Source organism: Anolis sagrei, chromosome 6 (genome assembly GCF_037176765.1).
Source record: "Anolis sagrei isolate rAnoSag1 chromosome 6, rAnoSag1.mat, whole genome shotgun sequence".
Classification (NCBI taxonomy): domain Eukaryota; kingdom Metazoa; phylum Chordata; class Lepidosauria; order Squamata; family Dactyloidae; genus Anolis; species Anolis sagrei.
In genome coordinates, this window is record NC_090026.1 from 109,990,460 (window position 1) to 110,012,537 (window position 22,078).

The following is a 22,078-nucleotide window of genomic DNA, read 5'->3' on the forward strand; positions in this document are numbered from 1 at the left end:
GGGCTTCCGCGTCCGGGTCGAGCAGGCTTCCCTGCTGCTGCTCCTGCCAAAGCGTCGCTGGGCCCGAGCGAGGAGTAGCAGGGCGAGGCGGCGGCCATGGCCCTGTCCTGGAGGCTCCTCTGCTGCCGCTGCCCCTGCGCCCTACCCCGCTTCTGGAGGAGCCTGGCCTGGAAGAGGAAGGCCGTGAGTGAGGAGGGAAGGAGAGAGAGGAGGGAGAGAGAGAGCGCGGGGAGAATGAATGGCAGGGAGGGAGGGAAGGAAGGAAGGAAGCAAGGAAGGGCGAGGCCTGGCTGCCCTTGAGAGCACAAGCAAGGTTGTCATTCATGCCACCTATGAGTCCACCCAGGCTGAGGAGCCCTTCTCTGCAATGCCTGAGACTCCTCTGTTTGTGTTTGGTTTTTGGAATCTTTGCATGATCCTAGAGAGAAGGCTTACAAATGGGAGCCAAGGCTAAATCAGGAAAGTCCAGAATATGATATTATCTACTAGCCATCCCCTGCCACGGGTTGATGTGGCCCACATGGGGGTTCTGTGTGGGAGGTTTGGCCCAATTCTATCATTGGTGGGGTTCAGAATGCTCTTTGATTGTAGGTGAACTATAAATCTCAGCAACTACAACTCCCAGATGTCAAGATTTTCCCCAAACTCCACCAGTGTTCACATTTGGGCATATTGAGTATTCTTGTAGAGTTTGGTCCTGATCCATCATTGATCTTTGGATGTAGGTGAACTATAACTCCAACAATATTGAGTATTCTTGAACTATAACCTCAACAATATTGAGTATTCTTGAACTATAACTTCATCAATATTGAGTATTCTTGTAGAGTTTGGTCCAGATCCATCATTGATCTTTGGATGTAGGTGAACTATAACTCCAAAGCCAAGGACACTGCCCACCAAACCCTTCCAGTATTTTCTGTTGCTCATGGGAGAACTGTGTGCCAAGTTTTGTTCAATTCCATCATTGGTGGGGTTCAGAATGCTCTGTGATTGTGGGTGAACTACAAATCCCAGCAACTACAACTCCCAAATGTCACATTTGGGCATATTGAGTATTCTTGTAGAGTTTGGTCCAGATCCATCATTGTTTGAGTCCACAGTGATCTTTGGATGTAGGTGAACTACAATTCCAAAACCAAAGGACACTGCCCACCAAACCCTTCCATGTGTGCCAAGTTTGGTTCAACTCCATCGTTGGTGAGGTTCAGAATGCTCTTTGATTGTAGGTGAACTATAAATAATAATAATAATAGTAATAATAATAATAATAATAATAATAAATCTTTATTTATACCCCGCTACCATCTCCCGCAGGACTCGGTGCGGCTTACAAGAAGCCGAGCCCAAATACGTCATAAAACATAACAACAACAATACAACAATAAATAACTCATAATGCTCTGTGATTGTGGGTGAACTACAAATCCCAGCAACTACAACTCCCAAATGTCAAGATTCTATTTTCCCCAAACTCCACCAGTGTTCACATTTGGGCATATTGAGTATTCGTGTAGAGTTTGGTTCAGATCCATCATTGAGTCCACAATGCTCTCTGGATGTAGGTGAACTACAATTCCAAAACCAAAGGACACTGCCCATCATTGGCAGTGTCTAACCTGTATAAGTCGTATAATGGCTGAGGTTCAGTTTTCTGGAATATTGAATGTCCTGTTTAGACTTGGCTCCCTTCTCTAAAACTTCTCGTTATGAACATGCAAATATTCCAAAACCCAAATACTTCTGTCAGGCACTTCCACACAGGCTGAGGTTTCTTCCTCTGAAATGCCTGAGAGGAGAAGTGTTTGGGTTTTGGAATATTTGCATGTTCATAGAGAGAAGTCCTAGAGATGGAAGCCAAGGCTAAACAGGAAATTCCAGAATATTATATTATCTATAGGACTTATACAGGTTGAGGTTCCATTCTTAGAAATGCCTGAGATAATTGTTTGGTTTTGGAATATTTGCATGTTCATAGAGAGAGAAATCTTAGAGTTGGGAGCCAAGACTAAACAGGAAGTTCAAGCATGTTATATTAAATATGGGGTCTATACAGGTTGAGGAAACCTTCTCTGAAATGCCTGACAGAAGTATTTGGATTTTGGAATATTTGCATGTTCATAAAGAGAACTTTTAGAGAAGGGAGCCAACAGGAAATTCAATATTATTAAATTTTGGAATATTTGCATGTTCATAAAGGGAAGGTTTAGAGATGGGAGCCAAGTCTAAACAGGAAATTCAGTATTATAATATCTATAGGGCTTATACAGGATGAGTTCCCTCAGGGAGAGAGGACTGAATATAAATAAAGTATTATTATTATCAGAGAGGAGAAGTGTTTGTGGTTTGGAGATTTGGGGGATATTTTCATAGATGGGTGCTGAGTCTAAACAGGATGTTCAAGCATATTATATAATATTTTTGGGGTCTATACAGGCTGAGGTTTCCTTATTTGAAATTCCTGAGATAAGTGTTTGGGTTTTGGAATATTTGCATGATCATAGAGAGAAGGCTTAGAGACAGGAGCCAAGACTAAGCAGGACATTACAGCATATGATATTATCTATAGGGTCCACACAGGCTGATTTCCCCTTCTCTGAAATGCCTGAGAGAAGTGTTGGGGTTTTGAAATATTTCCATGTTCATAGAGAGAAATCTTACAGATGGGAGCCAAGTCTAAACAGGAAATTCAATATTATAGTATTGTGCTCGCAGAATTGCAGACCAAAAGGTCAGCAGTTCGAATCCGGGAAGCAGGGTGAGTTCCCATTTGTCAGCTCCAGCTTCTCATGCCCCTACACGAGCGAAGCCTCCCACAGGATGGTAAAATATCTGGACATCCCCTGAGCAACGTCCTTGCAGACGGCCAATTCTCTCACACCAGAAGCAACTTGCAGTTTCTCAAGTCGCTCCTGACACATACACAAAAATTAAAATCAAAGTGATACAAAGTTTATGGTATAATATTAGTTAGGCGTATTTTTATAGTAACTCTCAAGCAACCAGAAATTACACTGATGCAGCATCTACCAAACACCATGGATACCAGTTAAGTGACTTTATATACAACATTTCTAATCTTTTTGTGAATGAAACAAGGGGTTCATATATACTGTAAAAATTAATGCAGTTTAAGACTTGTTGAAATTCCATGACTCAGTGCCATGGAATCTTGGGATTTGTAGCATTATAAGATCTTTGGATTTCTTTACCAAATGGTGCTAATATCTCATCAGACTACGGCTACCAGGATTCCATGGCATTGAGCCAGGGCAGTTAAACTTCATTAATGCTACAGAGTAGACGCACCCAAAGTTTGTGTCCATTGAACCATCAGCAAATGAAAGTGTCCCTCTCTCAGCCACCCATATGAATAGTTTTGGAGCATTTGGGATTTCTGAATAATGATACTCAACTTGTAACAGGGTTGTTAAGCAGAAGTGCGATAGCTGGATTGGGGTCTTATATTATCAAGATATATAACCATCATTTTAAAAGTTGAAAGTTAATATTAATAATGTATATATATATATTTAAAAAATAGGCAAAGTATCAGGGTGAGGAAGATGAGTGATGTTGGGAGATTTCCTCCCTCACCAAACTAGGGGTAGAATTAAAGGGGGCAAAATTATTTTATTTTTCATATATACCTTATACACATGGCTTGAAGGAAAGGGTAGCATTTGCATGAAACATATCGTTTATATACAGAATATCAGAAAGCAAAGATGTCACTTTCTCATCCACTCGTGGACATTTTCAGATTTTGGAGCATTTTTTATTTCTGGAAAAAGGATACTCAACTTGTGGTGAGGGACAAAGTTGAACTCATCCTATAAAATGATGACAGGTGGCCAAAATTGCTAATTTACACACCTGCAGAATGAATTGAATGTATTTGTTAAGTTAACATTTTATTGTCAATTATAGGTTATTATATTCTGCCTTTGCTTCTATTGAGAGGAAGGCAGTGTGGAATGGTATTATTTTTTATTTATTTATTTCATCTACTTATACCCCGCCCTTCTCACCCCGGGGGGGACTCAGGGCGGCTTACAAAGGAGGCACAATTAGATGCCCAAATCACACAACAAACAATACAAAATATAACAGTTCAACAATTAAAATGAAACATCAATACCTATTAAAATCATAAAAACTATCTCATGTCAGAGTCCATATATCAGAGTCCATATATCCATTCCATTCCATTGTCCTTGGTACTATGTTTCATATCTTTATATGCACTGCAGCCCTATGAAGTAGGGCAGGCTAAGTGTGATTGGGTTGTTGTAGGTTTTTTGGGTTGTATGGCGATGTTCTAGAAGCATTCTCTCCTGAAGTTTCACCTGCATCCTCACAGAAGTTGTGAGGTTTGTTGGAAACTGGAAAATAGGGTTTATATATCTGTGATTGGCCCAAGGTTCTGGATTCTGTTGTTCTCTTGAAACAAAAACGTAGACTTCTAGGCTAATATACACTATAGTCAACTGTCTACATTTGCTGGGGTTAGGGCAGAGCTTTCCAAACTACATGTTTTGACACATTGGTGTGTTAGCTGAAATGTGTAGGTGTGTCATAAACATTAGTACCAAAAGGGTTACGAATCAGTTTTTGGTCAACTTTAAATTCGGTTTGGTTATTTGGGGTGCTGATTCAGAAAATTGCATTTGATAGACTACATCAACTCTAGTTTTTGATACAGAACATATGCCTTCCAGTAGTCACCATCTGCTTGCCCACATAAAACCATACTTAATAAGCCTCGGCACTATAAGAGGGTTTTGTGAGACGGTGTAGTAATGGTGTGGCTGCGGACCATATTTTAGTTCTTACAGACCACTGGTGGTCCAGTGACCTCAGGTTGGGAACCACTGCTCTAGAAAAACGTCCTATAACATATGTTATACCGAAAATTGTGAGAAGATGTGAGCATAACTCCATTCTATGCTTCTTGGGCCATGCACCCATGTGTTTTGGCAACTTCGGAGCTTGTGTAACATCTTTCAGCTTCGTACAACAAGAACAGTATAGATTCAGAATGCTTATATGGAGACTGCAAAATTCTTGCAGATTTGCTTTTGTCATAAGAGGAAATAAACCAATAGCAGTGAGAAATGGGGAAAAGTCTTGAGGATGTAAAATGAAGACACTTTTCATTGTAAGCACTGTACTTCCTTGTGTATACTGAGCGTCAGAGTAGAATTTTGTAAATTGGAATTGGTTTAATCATTAATCTTAAGCTGTTACTATACTATAGATGGCTAACATAGGTAGATGTGATAGACTGGCAGATAATGTATGTAACATTTTCAAGGCCACATTCAATGACTCTGAAAAATTATTTTCAAATGAACACTGATCTCTGTTTTCCTTTCTTTTTTCATGTAGACATCAGATTTTCTAAGAGAAAGTTCATCTTTATCATTTCCAAGAATGCCCAGTATATTTTGGCGGTAAGTTCAAAACATTGTATTGCATGATTGTCAGGTCCTTTCAGAATCTGCAAGGCAATTGACTTTTACTGCATGCTGACAAAACTTTCCAGTTCCTGCCCATTTGGTCACTACATAGCCCTGCATCCATTTGTCTTTGCCCATTTGTTGATGTCATGTACACTATCTACTGGATGTCATAACTAAATAACTTATGGCAATCATAAACAAGAGTATTTGATAGACAAGGTGAAGCTTTTTAAAGGTGTAACTGCTATTGATGCTCCCATTACCAATATAACTATAAATCGATACATTATTTTACAGTCACATTCACAGATCTCCTTTTGTCATGCACTAGTTTGGAAAGTTAAGTTCTTGCCTTCCCTTCACAATCAACTTGGTTTAATTTCTACTTTAATTTCTCTAAAAATGCTGAGTCATGTGGATGCCATGTTTGGAACACTTCTCACTGGGATGTCCTTACAGGATCCTACCAACATCACAAATTGTTTTGCTTCTAGACGTGTTAGTGTTCCTCAAATGACTTTTCCCTGTTGTGATATCAAAGCTGAAGTAAAGATAGTAAGAGTTGGGAGAAGATCATGCCAAGAACAATTTTGTTAGATCAGATCCTGCACTTTGCAGGCACTACATCATTTAGGATCCAGAGGAAGTCTTAGTTTGATTCAGAACTGGACATAGAATCCATAACCCATCAGGAAGAATAAAGAAAATCCTATCCATATATAGATCTTGTAAGATTTTCATCACTGTTTAACATATCTTGCTGGAACATTCATAGTTTTAAGTGTTCATCAAGTCTTTCTGCAAGTCTACTTTGCCTCACTTGTCAGTGATATTTTGATACACAAGCTTTATTCTATTTCCTGTTTTACAGCCTAGTTGCCCTTGCTGTAGGGAGTACTGAAACAAGTCACTGGTTTTAAAAAAAGTATTTTATCTGCATCAAGGCTAGTGTGTGATGCAGTTTGTCTCAACTTTCTGTCATGCCATATACCTCAACTATGCCTGCCTGACTGCAGAAGGCCTGTTAAAACAAAATTAACCCACTAAAATACATGCTGTGTAGGCCCCTATAGTGTCTAGAGCTGGTGTGTGTTTGGAGGCATGCACTGTGCCCTGAATTTTAAAACATTTTCAGAGGAGAAAATATTTTTTTAAAAAAACAGGCCTCATGACCTCACAATTTCTAATTTGCTTTCTTTTTCAAAACCCCTTTCCTGGCTCTAAAACATCCCAACAATACAGCTAAATCATCCCCATGCTGCCTAAGATTTCAAAATATGTTTCAGCTGCTTGTGGGCTCTTGGGGGCCTAATAAAATGGCCATGCTTTGCATTCCACTGTTCTAGATGTATGGCTAGATAATGCATTTGTGGACTCCACTAAATATTTATGACTGTTTAGTGGCATAGTTCCCAGTGCTGATACAGAGGTTATAAAAACAAGCCAATCAAACTGTCAGTTACTGGAGGTCAAATTAGATGCTGTGGAAGATATGGCTATGGTTCCTTCACTCTTCTACATCTTTTGTTAGATACCACAAGATGGTATGAGCTGTGATGACATACAGTTGGCCCTCGGTATACACCGATTCTGCCATCCACCCATGGATCCTTGGGCCCATTCTAATTTGTTTGTTTGTTTCATTAATATACTACTATTCTCACCCCTGGTGGGGGACTCAAAGCGGTTCACAACAAAGTATACGGTAAAATTCAATGTCTTACAAATTATAAATGCATGACATGACTAAAAGCATACACGATAGATTAAAACCAATAAACTATAAAACATAAAACATCAGATATAATCTTCATAAAACTCAAAACATTCAACATTGCACAAATTCCAAATATATCTTGACTATTTGATCTCACTCCCAGCATGCTTGCTCGAAAAGCCACGTCTTAAATTGTTTCCTAAACTCCAGGAGGGAGGGGGCTGATCTAATCTCGCTAGGGAGGGCATTCCACAGCTGAGGAGACACCACTAAGAAGGCCCTGTCTCGTCCCCACCAGTCACTCCTGAGAAGGCGGTGGGACCTAGAGCAGGACTTCCTCAGCCTATCTTAATGCTTTAATAGGCTCATAAATCTTAAATAATAAATAGTGTCTTGCATATCTCCATTCAACATTACTTGAAGAGGATTGGGAAATGTGTGCTGTGATATCGCATCCATGTTGTTTGTATTAGGAATGCCACAAAGCAGAGGAACGAATTGTGTGGAGCAGCAGATACTCCATGTCTTTTATAATATCTAGCTTGGCACAAATCCTTGGATATGTACCTATGACTTACCAGTAGAGAGAAAGCTAAGCTCAAAAAACTTGTAACATTTACAGTATTAGAGTTTTCTCTTTGTAGAGCTCACTAGAGGGTTACAGAGGTTTTCACTTTCAACACAGCTGCTGGGCCCTTGTTTCATCACATTCTCACATCTGCTTCTATAAACCCGTACATGGAAACAATGGTGCAGCAGTAGAGGATTTTATAACTTTAGAACGAAAATTACGCAAACTAGAAAGTGGGGAATATGCTTTTATTGGGCTGCAGTTGATTTTATTGGATTTGTTTTTATTGAGGCAGCTTTATTTTTTGTTTTTGAAATACAAGCAGTATACAATGCTCAGAAATTAATAAATTCTCATCAATCCTTATCAATGCAGCTAATGGTGAGGAATGATGGGAACTGTAGGCCACCAATGTTTGACGGGATATTTTTCATTCCTTATATAAATTGCTTGGAGTTCATGATTGCAATGTGAATATTTTGGCTAATATTACTTCCAGGTTTCATCACACAACAGTGCGAACACATAGCTGTGGTAAAGCGGTCAGTGATGAAAAATACAGAGATCCTTTTAAACTCGGAAGGAAAGACTTAAAAAATCTCTATGAAGATATTCAAAAGGTAAGTTACTCTTGCAGGGTCGGTTCTGCTAAAGAGACTCAATCCATTTATATTTAATTGACTTACACTACTAGAGCAATTGCCCAGAGTTGCTTTTTTGTTTGTTTACAGGAATTACGGGCATCCACGACAGATCTTAGAGAAATGTGTGAATATTACTTTGATGGAAAAGGGAAGGCTTTTCGACCAATGATTGTGGTATTAATGGCTAGAGCGTGCAATTTTCATCACAACAGTTCTGGGTAAATACTTAAAAGGTTCTTTTGAAGTTCTTCTAAGTTCCTCCAGAAGTTTTACTGTAGCACTCAAACCACTACGCCACCATGGGCTTTCTCTTGTTGCACTTCATTATTAGAGTTACTAAAACCCACTTTGTAGCTTTTGGCTGTTAAAATCATTAAGGGAAACTGCCCTAAAATATAGCAGAGAATTCAAAAATCAAACAGGATACTAAAAGCTTGAGCATCAATGTATTGTCGAAGGCTTTCATGGCCGGAATCACTGGGTTGTTGGTAGCCAATATTAAAAACTCTAAAATTACAACAGCAAAACAACAGAGAGGAAATAATCAAGGACATCTAATCGCCTCTCAACAAAAGATTGCCCCAGGCAGTGCCAGGCCATCAAATGCTAACCAAGGTGGTCAGTTGAAACATTCACACCTAGCTCCAACAGACAAGAGTTCTTTGTCCTACTCTGGTCATTCCACAGATATATAAACCCATTTTCCTAGTTCCAACAGACCTCACTACCTCTGAGGATGCTTGCCATAAATGCAGGCGAAACATCAGGAGAGAATACCTCTAGAACATGGCCATATAGCCCGAAAAAACCTACAACAACCCAGCTTGAGCATCAGCTCATTAGTGAGCAGAGCGTGAAGTGCCATGTGGCTGTAAATAATTTAGAGCTTAAGAGGTAAACATGCAGAGTCCAATCTTAAAAATCACAAAAGATTTATTTACAGAGATAAGAAGGGAAGAAGGGAGGAGAAAAGAGGAGAGGAAGAGAGAGAGGAGTGGGCGGAGCTATACTGTACATATACAGTATAGCGTCCCTACATCGCAGTTTTTCACTTATTGCGGGGGTTCCTGGAATAAGTGAGGGAACACTGTATATGGTTCCATGGGGACCAATTAACTTTTACTGTGCCTAAGCTCCAAACCATGTAAAACTTTGGGTGCTTTCTTCGTCAAGCGTTTTAAAGTGTTGTTTGCAGACACACATAATAGAAAAGTGGATTTTCTATTGATCTAGTCTGGCCCAACATTCATTCTGATCAGGTACTTTCCCTAGATAAACTTTGCAGAGTCTAATGGAAATAGTCGTCCAGTAATTGGAAATTTCAGTTTTAGCGACTGTGGCTCACATTCATCAATAAAATCAAAGAGGATAAATCGAGCTAATTCCTTAAGAGCCCTTCATTTTACTTTCCAGTCCACCATGCTGTGAAATAAAATACCCTATGTTTCATGAAGAAGTACCGTATATACTCGAGTATAAGCTGAGTTTTTCAGACCTTTTTAGGGCTGAAAAAGCCTCTCTTGGCTTATACTTGAATGTGGGTCCTGGTCGGCTTATATTCAGGTCAGCTGATATTTGGGTCCTGGTCGGCATATATAGTAATCAGAGTTGGACAGTCTTATCTTAAATTATAGTTTTAATATTAAATATTCCAAAATATTTAACCTACTGATGCCTCAATGTGATTTTATTAGTTTCTATTTTTGTTTTTTTGAAATTTACCAGTAGCTACTGCATTTCCCACCCTCGGCATATACTCGAGTCAATACGTTTTCCCAGTTTTTTGTGGTAGCATTAGATGTCTCGGCTTATATTCAAGTCAGCTTATACTCAAGAATATACGGTACTTCATTTCTCCCCTACTAGATAACCAAATGTTAATATTCAGAATAAGAGGATAGTTTCTCACTCTACATTCATTCTGCACTATTGTGTCCTTCTAATCTCCATATTATCTACGAGATCAGAACTACTTTTTAAAACCCAATTTTGAGTGTTAAATGCTGTGGCTTGAAGGAAATAGTAAGTAAGTCTGCATGATGGAAGTTTATTGCAGAGGCACTGAACATTGAAATATTTGCCATGAACCACAAATTTGTGTTTCGTGTCCTGTTCCGATCAGGATCCATGGCTTACTTTCTCTTGATCTCACCCCCTTTCCATTTTAGGGAGGTGCAGGCAAGCCAGCGTTCTATAGCTCTAATTGCAGAAATGATCCATACGGCTAGTCTGGTTCACGACGATGTAATTGATGATGCAAATTCACGAAGAGGAAAACTGACAGTTAATCATGTCTGGGGAGAAAGGAAGGTGAGTTTAACAGTGCAAGAACTTTTGCATATGGAGTGTGGGTTTTACGTGAAAAGCCAGAACCGTTTGAGAAAAAGTATACATTCAGTAATAATGGAATAAGAAGTGAGGGCAAACATTACCTTATACTTCCAAAACAAAATAATTGAGGATAGAAGTTTTAGATGGAACAGTTTCTTTTATACCAATATGCTGTTGTGGCTCAGTCTGAGTCTGAGTCTGAAACTGAACTGTTTGGGCCTTTGGGGCCTGAGCTGGGCTTTCTGAGCCTGACTTTCTGCAGGATGACGAGGAGGCTGATGGGTTACAGATTCCTTTACATCAGTGGTTCTCAACCTGGGGTCCCCAGATGTTTTTGGCCTTCAACTCCCAGAAATCCTAACAGCTGATAAACTGGCTGGGATTTCTGGGAGTTATAGGCAAAAAACATCTGGGGGATCCCAGGTTGAGAACCACTGCTTTACATGCTCCAGACGGGGCTGATAGTGTTCTGAAGAAGAAACAGCAAACCTGTTCCCCGGGGAAAGGAATGTGCCTTTAGATAGAGACAGTGAAATCCCACAAGTGCAGGTGGAGACTAATTTCGGTTCCCAGAGTGATCTGGCCCAGCTGTGCCGAGATAAGGAGTTGTATAGCCTTGAAGATAATGGTGAATTAATGAGCAGACAGGACCATTTATAATTAAGGCTTCGCAGAAGCACACGCCTTGCTAGCAAGAGGGAAGCCAAAGGTCAACGCAATGCTTTAATGATGTAGCTGACAGGCATTTCTTGTCAGTCCAATGTTGCTTCTTACCCGTGAACTTCTGTGGAATTGCTTTGGCTTTTGCAGAACGCTTCTGGCTTCTTGAAGACTGGGATTCTGATCCTGTTTTTACCTGTTTGCCATGGACTCTTGTTTGACCATTGCTAAGGGATTATGCTTTATGTTATTTGCCTGTGGATCTTGGATTTGCATTTAAGACACTGTTTTGCCTATTGAACTTTTGCATCTTTATTTTTCTGTTTTGATTTTGCTTTTTCTCAATAAACTACAAAACTACAGCCTTGATGTGTGCTGCTGTCTTGAGCAAGGTGGAAACTACTCTGAGTTGCGACATATGCTTTGAATTGCAACCAATGCATGTTGTCTGTGGAAGTGGGAACCCCAGCCACACACATACATAAAATTTTTCATTAGGTATATAGATTATCAGGAGAAGGAGACAATTTTGATGCATTCTAAAACAAAAAGTTTCTGTTTTAAAGCAATTCATTCTTTTCCAGGCAGTCCTAGCTGGTGATTTCATCCTGGCCGTAGCATCACAAACTTTAGCACGTATTGGAAACACCACCATTGTTTCTGTGCTAACACGGGCAATTGAGGATCTGGTGCGTGGTAAGGCTTTTTAAGAACATATCTAGCGAAACGTGATGACATTTTGTCTAGGTAACCAGTTGAATGATATCGGTGACCTCCTCTTTTATAGGTGAATTTCTTCAGCTGGGTTCCAAAGAAAATGAAAATGAGAGATTTGCTCACTACCTCGAGAAAACCTTTAAGAAGACCGCTAGCCTTATAGCACACAGCTGTAAAGCAGTATGTACGTTCCGTCTTTCCTGTTGTTAATAATACTGTGATGTAGAGATGAGATTCTGGCACTTCTTTTCTTTGCTAGCTTAAAGATCTATTTACTTCCTGCTTCTCTGGCACTAAAAACCAACTTATTGCAAACAATTTGCCGATATGTGTCATGCCTTAGAGCAGGATGGATGAAGTACGGTCCCCAGAGATGAGATTTTGCTTTCAGAGTCTTCCAAGGATCAAGAAATTGCACTCAATGCCCTTCAGAAAGCCTAGGTGGCATTTTCTTTATATTATGAGCCTGCTTTAAATCCAGGAAAGGCATTTTTTAAAACGTGAAGTAAGCAGGAAGCCAAAACCGAGTTCTGGGAAGACGGCAAACATGGTGAAAAATGTCCTCCACAGCCCTTACGACTTAGGGACAAAAAAAATTGAGGTTCTTTGAATTGGGATTGGTTGTGCTCCTGCCCCCAAAATCTGATATATTAATGCCGCTTTGCCCTTAATATCACACAATTGGCCATCCATCCCTAGCAGGATGAAGGGACTTAATAGCTATTCAGCCTTTGTTCATGTCAGTGTCCCAATCTAAGTGTTTATCCAGCAATGTTTTGCAATGTTTATTCAGCTTCATAAACATTGATCTGTTTATGAAGAATTCCTAATTCTGGTATTATGATACCAGAATTCTGCTGTTTGTTATGTTACATTTTGCCCTTGAATGACTGGTTTCTCAGTGTCTCCCACCTGATTATTTGTTTTGATTTTTTAATAGAGACTATAGAATATATATATGCACATTATTTCCTAGTTCTAAGAGTTATTATCACTAGTTCAAGTTTTGACTCAGGCTAAAAAGTAAAGGTAAAGGTTTCCCCTTGACATTAAGTCTAGTCGTGTCCGACTCTGGGGGCTGGTGCTTATCTCAGTTTCTAAGCCGAAGAGCCACCGTTGTCCATAGACACCTCCAAGACTATGTGGCCAGAATGGAAGGAAGGAAAGGAAGGATAATGGAAAAAGAGAAGGAAGGAAAGAGAAAAGGGAAGGAAGGAGAAAGGAAGAGAAGAAAGGAAGGGTGAAAGTGTGGAAGGATGGAAGGAGAAAGAGGGAGGGAAGGAGGTAAGGAGGAAGGAAAGGGAGAAGGAAAGTCAAAAGGGATGGAAGGATGAAAGGGTGGAAGGGAAGGAGGAAGGAAAGAGAAAGGGAAAGAAGAGTGAAAGCATGGAAGAATGGAAAGAGAAAGAGGGAGGAAAGGGAGGGATGTAAGGAGGAAGGAAAGAGAAGGAAGGAAAGACAAAAGGGAGGAAAGGGTGGAAGGGTAAAAGGGTGGAAGGGAAAGAGGAAGGAGAGAAAGAAGGGTGGAAGGGAATGGAGGAAGAGGTAGGGAAGGGAGGGAGGGAGGATCAAAAGAGAGAAGAAAGAAGAGAGAAAGGGAGAGAGGGGAAGATGAATAGGTGGAAGGGAAAGGAAGGAAGGAAAGAGAGAAGGAAGGAAAGACAAAAAGGAGGAAAGGGTGGAAGGGAATGGAGGGAGGAAGAAAGGTAGGGAAGGAAGGGAGGGAGGATCGAAAGAGAGAAGAAAGGAGAGAGAAAGAGGGAGAGAGGTAAGGAAGGAAGGATGAATAGGTGGAAGGGAAACGAGTGAAGGAAGGAGGGAGGGAGGAAAGAAGGAAGGAAGAATGAAAGGGTGGAAGGGAAGGAGAAAGAGGGAGGGAAGAAGGAAGAAAAGAGAGGAGGAATAAAGGATAGGATGGTGAGAGAGAGGAGGGCCTGAGAAAAAAACCTAAGGGGCCGCAACCGGTCCCCAGGCCTGGATTTGCCCATACCTGCCATAGGCAGTATCTTTACCATTCTTCTTAACTCCCCATGTTCCCAATATATATTTATGCATGTAGTGTTCAACTCAAATTGTCATTGCATTAGCAATGGACAATCAGCTTGCAAGGCATAATTCTGCCTTGGCAGTGATATGAGCAGCCATAATAAATATTTAATCGGGCTAATCTATATTCAGAGCAATTTTTTTCATGCTGCAGTCTGTCTGGCTTCATGTTTTTTTTAATAGGTCTAGGTTTGTGCGTACTTAAATGTGTAAATAGTTTCTGGGGGTGGTCAGGAATGCAACTAATGAAGACTTCTCTCTCTTCAGGTGTTTACTGTTCCTGTGCCACATGTACAAACAGTGCACATTAACAAGCTGTTTTCTTTTGTTTCCCTTTCAGGTATCTATTCTAGCTTGCCCTGATCCCAAAGTTCATGAAATAGCGTACCAATATGGAAAAAATATTGGAATAGCATTTCAGGTAGGGCGTACCATCGGTAACTAAGGAAACACTCATAAGAAGCAAGTTGTAGTAACAAACTGAAAGCACATATGTTATAACTATTCCGTGAGTGCTTTGTTAGAAGATCTTAAGGTGTATACTGTAATAACATTGGTTGTTCTCTGTTTGCAGCTCATAGATGATGTGCTGGATTTTACATCCTGTTCTGAGCAGTTAGGGAAGCCAGTGTCAGCAGACCTTAAGCTTGGAATAGCCACTGGTCCTGTATTATTTGCATGTCAGCAGGTAGGTTTAATAAAGAAACTGTCTTCTTCATAGGTTAAACAGTTCAGCTGGCACATGAAAGATGCCCATTCTGCAAATCAAGGCTTATATTTAAGGAATAGGATTTATGGAATAGGATTGCCAATCAACACAAATATATGTCTTCTGGACTAGGGGAGCGGGTTTTGATGTTTAGGAGGTATAGTTCAGTTTGCATGGGGTATGTGTGTGCTTAGAACCAGCAGGACTGGGGGTGGTGTTTCCCAGCAGGCATTAGCCCTCAGACCTGCCGAAGTTGTCCACGCCAGTTCTAAAGTAACATTCAACTCTTAGTTATAATGTCCCACTTTCTTATGACATAGTCAAAAATAACGAATGTAGTAGGGTTTGTTGATAGGCTAGAGCAATCTTGCCAGCAGGACTGCTGACTGAAAGGTCAGTGGTTTAAATCCGGGGAGCGGGTGAACTCCCATCTGTCAGCTCGAGCTTCTCGTGTGGGGACATGAGAGATGCCTCCCACAGGATGGTAAAACATCGAGGTGTCCCTGGGCAATGTCCTTGCAGACCACCAATTCTCTCACACCAGAAGCAATTTGCAGTTTCTCAAGTTGCTCCTGACATGGAAAAAAATCTTGCCATATAGTTCTTGTAGGGAGGAGTTACTTTAAAAAAATATTTTCCTTTTTTAAAAAACAGGAACTCAGTCACATTCAGGTTCACTTTGTTTGACAAAGAGTTTTCCCAAGGGAAAAAAATCATGGCAAAATTATCATGTCCCCCGCGGTGGATCTGCAAGTGTACTTTTTACTAACCTGCTCTAATCCATTATTGATAGTTTCCAGCCACTGTAACCATTCCCTCTTTTTTCTGATTTGTAGTCTAATTCTAAAATATATTACAATCCACCCTCACAACTGAATTAAAACATAGATCTGTGAAGTTAGGTACCTGTTACATAAATCACATTTACAGAAATATTAATCTCACTTAGCCTGATTTGCATGAAAATTATCTTTTTGGGGGAAAGTTTGGGACTAACTTTTGGGAAGGTTTTGTAAATCTGCTTGGATTGTGAAGCAAAAGGGTAAGATGATGCTCCCCAAGTTTGCAATCAGTTGAATACAATGCTGTATACTTCAAGGATAGATTTTTGGAGGTAGAGTTAATCTTTGTTCTTCATTCTGCTCAGTTTCCAGAAATCAATGCTATGATAATGAGGCGATTTAATTTGCCAGGAGATGTCCAACGTGCCCAGGAATATGTTTTACAGGTAAGAAAAGAATAACATAAAACAGATCGTATTCACTATAGTGTCTTGTGTTACAGCTGTTGTTCCCAACCTTTTTTTGACCATGGACCACTTTGACCAGGGACCATTCTCCAACATTAGTACCAAAAGGATTACGAATCGGTTTTTGGTCAACTTTACATTCGGTTTGGTTATTTGGGGTGCTGATTCAGAAAATCGCATTGGATAGATCAAATCAGCTCTAGTTTCTGAAACAGAACATATGCCATCCAGTACTTGCCATCTTCTTTCAATCCTGTGGCGGCTGCCTCCTGCAGAGTTCTGGGGTTTGTAGTTTGGAGGGACAGGACTTTTCCCATTCTCAGCCAGATAAGTCCTGGGACTCACTCAACTACAAGCCCCAGAATTCTGCAGGTAATTTTAAAGTGGGACTGAAGTATAGTGTAACCAGGAAAGTCCTATCTGATCTTGGAAACTAAACAGAGTTAATATTTGAAAGTGAGACCATCAATGAATACCAGGTGAAGGAATTGGAAAAAATCACTTTGTGAGGCCGACTCAGCAACGACTGAGTTGTTTGGCTTCAGTAGCAGTCTAAACTTGGGGTAGGGGCACAGAAAATGTTTTAAAAGCAAGTAGCTTCCCTCTCTGTGATTTTCCTCCTCTTTTTCCCATGGCTGCTCCACGTGGTGCTTCTGAAGCAACTTCTCCCTTTCCTTTGGTTGGGCACTTAGATGACCATAATATTCAAAACTAATGTGCACCCTAATTTTAGCAATGTTTTTTAGCCAAAAAAAGAGAGAGATACACATAGTAATGTTTTTTAGCCAAAAAGGAGAGAGATGCACGAATAAAAACGGTAATTTCCACTTGCAGACCTTCAGCGCTGTTTCTTTGTTTTTCAGAGTGGAGGTATACAGCAGACCACTTACCTCGCCCAGCGCTACTGCCATGAAGCAATGAGAGAGATCAGCAAGCTCAGGCCCTCCCCGGAAAGAGATGCCCTTGTTCAGCTGGCAGAAATTGTTCTCGCCCGAGACAAATGACACATCTCCTTCCATTCATTCTGGCAGCTAATTTACCAGACTGTGCCTAAAACTATATTTGCAGAACATCTTGGCTTACTTCCAGCACAGTAACCATCCTTTTTTAAATAAAATAAAATAAGTTATCCTCACTGAAAGAAATATAACTAGGGTTTATATGAAGTACAAATGTTTTATTGAAGGAAGCCATACAAAAAGATGAAAACATGATCTGTCTGTTAAGCTGGTAGCAATGCCCTGTGTCTGCGTGGTCTCTCTTCTTTTTTTCTCTTTTTTTACAAGGAGGGTTCTTGTTTCACTGGGCACTGTTTACATTGTTCAATATTGACACTGAAGGCCACAAAGAATAAATACAATCAATGTGATGAAAAAACTCATTTCTGTAATCCCTGGTGTGTTGCTGGGACTACAAAAATACCTTGAGTGACCTAATTGCCTGTTAGAATCTCAGAGTACCCAGAAAATTAAAGGAGATCGGTTTATTATAAAAGACTGTACATAAAATTTTGTAATTAAAACAGGTTATATACAGATGAAGAGATGGTCCAATTTATAAAGGGAAATACAGAGATTTTATGGGATGCTAATTCTTCTCAGAAATAACATGTTAACAATTAGGAAAAGGCAAAAAAGCATTGAATATAATTAGATTTTTTTTAAGGTAAGGAGACGAGGACTCCTTCAGTGTTTAATGTCACACTAGAAAATAATTGCAACCGCTTTCACACATCCAGTACACCTGCTTAATATCCATCAGAGCAGCACTGAATGCCCCAAATACAGGTTTCCTAAATAAAAAGAAACAAATCCCTTCCTAAATCATAGTCTGTCTTAGAGTATCTAAGTAATACAAATTTTGTACAAACAAACTAGACATTTCGGCTGACCTCATGCTCAAAATGGAGGTGTCAAAGTGCACACTTTCTCAAAGGAGCAAAATAAACTGTGACAGCTTGTGTCCTAACCTAGGTGAGCTGATATTGGCTCCTCTCAAGGAGATGCATGGATAAGCACCTCTGATATTGCTCACCTCCATCTGGGCCCACAGGTTCTGTGTATTATTCATAGAGACATCTAACCCTCACCCCAGTAATCTACTTCAGTACAGTGAATGTGGACAAGTCAGTAGCAAATCCCTCCACTGATGCAGTTTTACTTTCAGCAGGATATGAGACCTTCATAGTTAAATGGACAACGCTTAAGTGATGTGGTAAATGAAGAAAAACAAATCCCCCGCAACCCTGTTATTACCGTGCTTGTCCTGACACTAACTATTCAAAGAGGCATAAGTGGTAGTCTTCTGATGTCATCATTTCCAGTCACAAAAAATGAAGCTAAGGAGTTGTGCAATTTTACATAAAGAAACTTCATTTTCCTTTAAGGCAGCGTTTCTCAACCTGAGGGACGGGGGGTCACAATGTATTTTCTGTTGGTCATGGGGTTTCTGTGTGGAAAGTTTGACCAAATTCTGTCATTAATGGAGTTCAGAATGCTCTTTGATAGTAGGTTTACTATAAATTCCAGTAACTACAACTCCTAGATGTCAAGGTCTATTTTCCCAAAACTCCACCAGTGTTTGCATTTGGGCATATTGAGTATTCATGCCAAGTTTAGTCCGAATCCATCATTGTTTGGGTCCACAGTGCTCTCTGGATGTAGCTACATTGAGCTCCAAAACTCAAGGTCAATGTCCAACAAACCCTTCCAGTATTTTCTGTTGGGCATGGGTATGCTGTGTGCCAAGTTTGGTTCAATTCTATTACTGGTGGAGATTAGAATGCTCTTTGATTGCGGGTTAACTATAAATCGCAGCAAATACAACTCCCAAATGACAAATCAACCCCCAACAGTATTCAAATTTGGGCATATTGAGTATTTGTGCCAAATTTTGTCCAGTAAATGAAAATACGTCCTGCATTTCAGATGTTATTACAATTCATAACAGTAGCAAAATTACAGTTGTGAAGTAGAAATAATTATATAATTAAATAATTTTATGGTTGGGGGTCACCACAACCTGAGGAACTGTATTAAGGGGTCGAGATATTTGGAAGGTTGAGAACCACTGCTTTAAGGGGATGTTTCATTGCAGACTTGTAATCAAATGGCAACCCTGCCGATAAGGGGGAAGTTTGCTAAATCGCTGCTTTAATATTGCTTTGCAAGGCAAGCCAACAGACGTAATGGACAAGACCTTTGGTTCACTTATGTATTTTATGAATGGAAAATTCAATGCAATTTTACTCCAAAAAAATTAAAAAAAATAAACCTCAGGTACAAAGTACATACACATCATAAGACCACCCATCTTTGATTCACATGAACACCTCAGAGACTCAAATGACTCATTGGAATAAACTTTTAGTGAAAGTACTCCAGGTAAAAGATTACAACAAATTGGAAGCATCTTGGATTTTTCTGGAAAAAAAGTATAATTCAATACATAAGTTTGTATGCATGCTTTTAAATGAATACTATACTTGGAGGATGAGCAGGAATCTAAACAAAGGTAAATGACCAGCACTATCAAAATTTCCAACCAGATTTAAAGTTAGTCTAACATAGTTGTTAGTTTACCATGCTGCACTGAAAAAAAAAGTAATGGCACAATTTGATTCATGAGTCATTAAATATTATATACCCTACTTCCCCAGAATATTTAGGCTGGCCATAGAAATCAACAATGCATTAAGTAAATAAGCATAATCAGTAATAAACAGTTGCTCGTTTTACAAACTCTGTAGAGACAAATGCTTACGGATGAACATTCAATCATACCATTTAAACAGTATGGCCTGGAAAGATGGGCACGTTTTAAAAGAGTATTAAGACAAGTGTTAACCTTTTAAGTTTACCCTTTGTAAATAATTATGGCATGATTGAATACAAGACCTGGCCTGAAGAGGGACCTTAATCCGCATAGTGCATGATTGATTCAACATAGTTTCCAGGAAACAGGCCAGTCACTCTGTTGGAAACGCCTTCATACCAGCCGTCATCGTTCTTCTTGATAACATAAATGATTGCACCCTCCATGAATGACAGCTCATCATCCTTGTCCTTTGTGTAGTCATATATGGCAACAACTAGGAACGAGAAGAAAAGAGTCAAAATGGATTTTGTCGTAAATCGGGCTCAAAGCTGCTTCAAGAGCAATAGGGCTGACAGCAATGGTTTCGGAATTTAACCTGCAAACTCATTCCAAATGGACAGATGCACACTAACAACCAGAACTAGACTAATCTGGCATTTTAAACACCAGCATCTGTATTTTAATTGCAAAGTGATCACTTAGTAGCAGAACATATGGTATGCATGCATGGCATCGCAGATTCAATGTCTGGCACCTCAAAGGATCTTGGGCAAAAGGCCTAAGAATCATTCTTGAAGAGCTGCGGCCAGACCAACAGAAACACTTCATTATAGGACAGTTTCATACATTTCCCCGTATTTTATCCATAGACGATACAGGTGAAATCCAACCCCCACCAAATTTAACAGACTATCTCAGTCCCAATGTGGATCCTTCATTGTCATAGACATATATTGGAGCCCCTGGTGGCACAAAGTGTTAAACAGTTGTGCCAGCAGGACTGCTGACTGACAGGTCAGTGGTTTGAATCCAGGGAAAGCTCCCTCTGTCAGCTCCAGCTCCCCATGTGGGAACATGAGAGAAGCCTCCCACAAGGATAGTAAAACATCAAACATCTAGGCATCCCCTGTTTAACGTCCTTGCCGACAGTCAATTCTCTCATACCAGAAGGGACTTGCAGTTTCTCAAGTTACTCCCGACATGAAAAAAATAGACACATCTATCAAGTGTTTGGGCATATGGAATCAAAATAGCAAGTCCTTTCTAATATTTTGTCAGAAACCATGCCTAGATTATATATTTTATATACTTCCCCCATTTACTCAAATAATAGTGTCTATTCCAAATCTTCTGTTGTATGCAACGTTAAATGTTCAGTTAACAATTCCAAAAAGTCTGAACCCTACCAACAATAACAATTTACTGGATCATGTGGTATATGGTGAATCAACGCTTACAAATTCTCATTGATGCAATAGCTCTTATTCTATATAAGACTATCAATAAGATTTAGGCCAAAGCTTGCAACACCAGGAACAGTATCCAGAATATTAACAGAACAATATTACTTAATATTTACACATTTGCTTACCCACATGCCCCTACCACCTTCTTGGCCATAACAAGTCATATTATAGATTAGCCTACCACAAGGCTGGAGACTATACTAATCAGATTTCAAAGTTATAACGGAAAGACCAGAAAGAGCAGCATCCTGCAGGCATCTGCTTCTCCTTTTTAGATAGTTAACCATTCCACAATCAACACAAACTACACTGAGTGTGAAATCTATATTATGGCACCACATTGTGTTCAACTATTCTTATCATTTTCACCCACCTACAGCCACTTTAATAATTCAGGAGTGTATCTGCTGGCTTAATTTTCCAAGTTACCAAGACAAGACCTCCAAGAAGTAGCATCAGGAGCTGCTTTGATCAACATGTTCATGTGAGTAGCACACTCACATGAGCTGAATAACAAGACTCCCAATTAGAGTTGGCCGTTTTGCCAACCTCTTCCTACAGTAAGGTGTAGGCCTTAATAATGATTCCTTTGGAGCAACCAACAAAATATTTCTCCATGCCCCTTCTGTTACAGATCTGGTCTTCCTGACTTCAGACACCCTTCTAACACATACACAGCTTCACTCAATGTATTAATATTAGAGAGCTTACGAACTTCGCCATGTGAGGCAGACTTTGCCTGTTCTCTCCACCATCTACCAACACAGAAGCAGGATGTTTTATTGCTGTACACCTTTATACAGCAATCAAGAGAGTACTAACTTCTGTTGCTACAGGTAGTTTTGCAATCAGATTTTCAGAGCCAAACCATGCCAAAGTTCTATACCGATGAAGACCTGCCATATT

The 22,078-nt window shown here is 39.8% G+C and overlaps 2 protein-coding genes across 10 annotated transcripts in view; one reads left to right on the forward strand and one right to left on the reverse strand.

Annotated features, from left to right (window-relative positions):
• Window positions 1-4: 4 nt before the first annotated feature.
• PDSS1 (decaprenyl diphosphate synthase subunit 1) lies at window positions 5-17,490 on the forward strand. Its single transcript, XM_060782453.2, has 11 exons — window positions 5-183; window positions 5,392-5,456; window positions 8,253-8,373; window positions 8,485-8,615; window positions 10,566-10,707; window positions 11,973-12,084; window positions 12,176-12,285; window positions 14,492-14,572; window positions 14,726-14,839; window positions 16,008-16,088; window positions 16,973-17,490. The coding sequence occupies exons 1-11, from the start codon at window positions 97-99 to the stop codon at window positions 17,111-17,113; spliced, it is 1,185 nt and encodes a 394-aa protein (XP_060638436.2). The 5' UTR covers window positions 5-96; the 3' UTR covers window positions 17,114-17,490.
• ABI1 (abl interactor 1) overlaps window positions 17,266-22,078 on the reverse strand; it is a 121,241-nt gene continuing 116,428 nt past the window's right edge. For all 9 annotated transcript variants that reach the window (XM_060782446.2, XM_060782450.2, XM_060782443.2 and 6 more), the window contains one exon: window positions 17,266-20,199. In XM_060782446.2, the coding sequence (XP_060638429.1) occupies window positions 20,024-20,199 (176 nt within the window). In that variant the 3' untranslated portion in view covers window positions 17,266-20,023. The remainder of the gene's footprint in view (window positions 20,200-22,078) is intronic.

Coding starts and splice junctions, on each gene's coding strand:
- PDSS1 (XM_060782453.2), top strand. CDS start 97: ATGGCCCTGTCCTGGAGGCTCCTCTGCTGCCGCTGCCCCTGCGCCCTA. Junction 5,457..8,252: donor ATGCCCAGTATATTTTGGCG/GTAAGTTCAAAA, acceptor TATTACTTCCAG/GTTTCATCACACAACAGTGC. Junction 16,089..16,972: donor CCCAGGAATATGTTTTACAG/GTAAGAAAAGAA, acceptor TTTGTTTTTCAG/AGTGGAGGTATACAGCAGAC.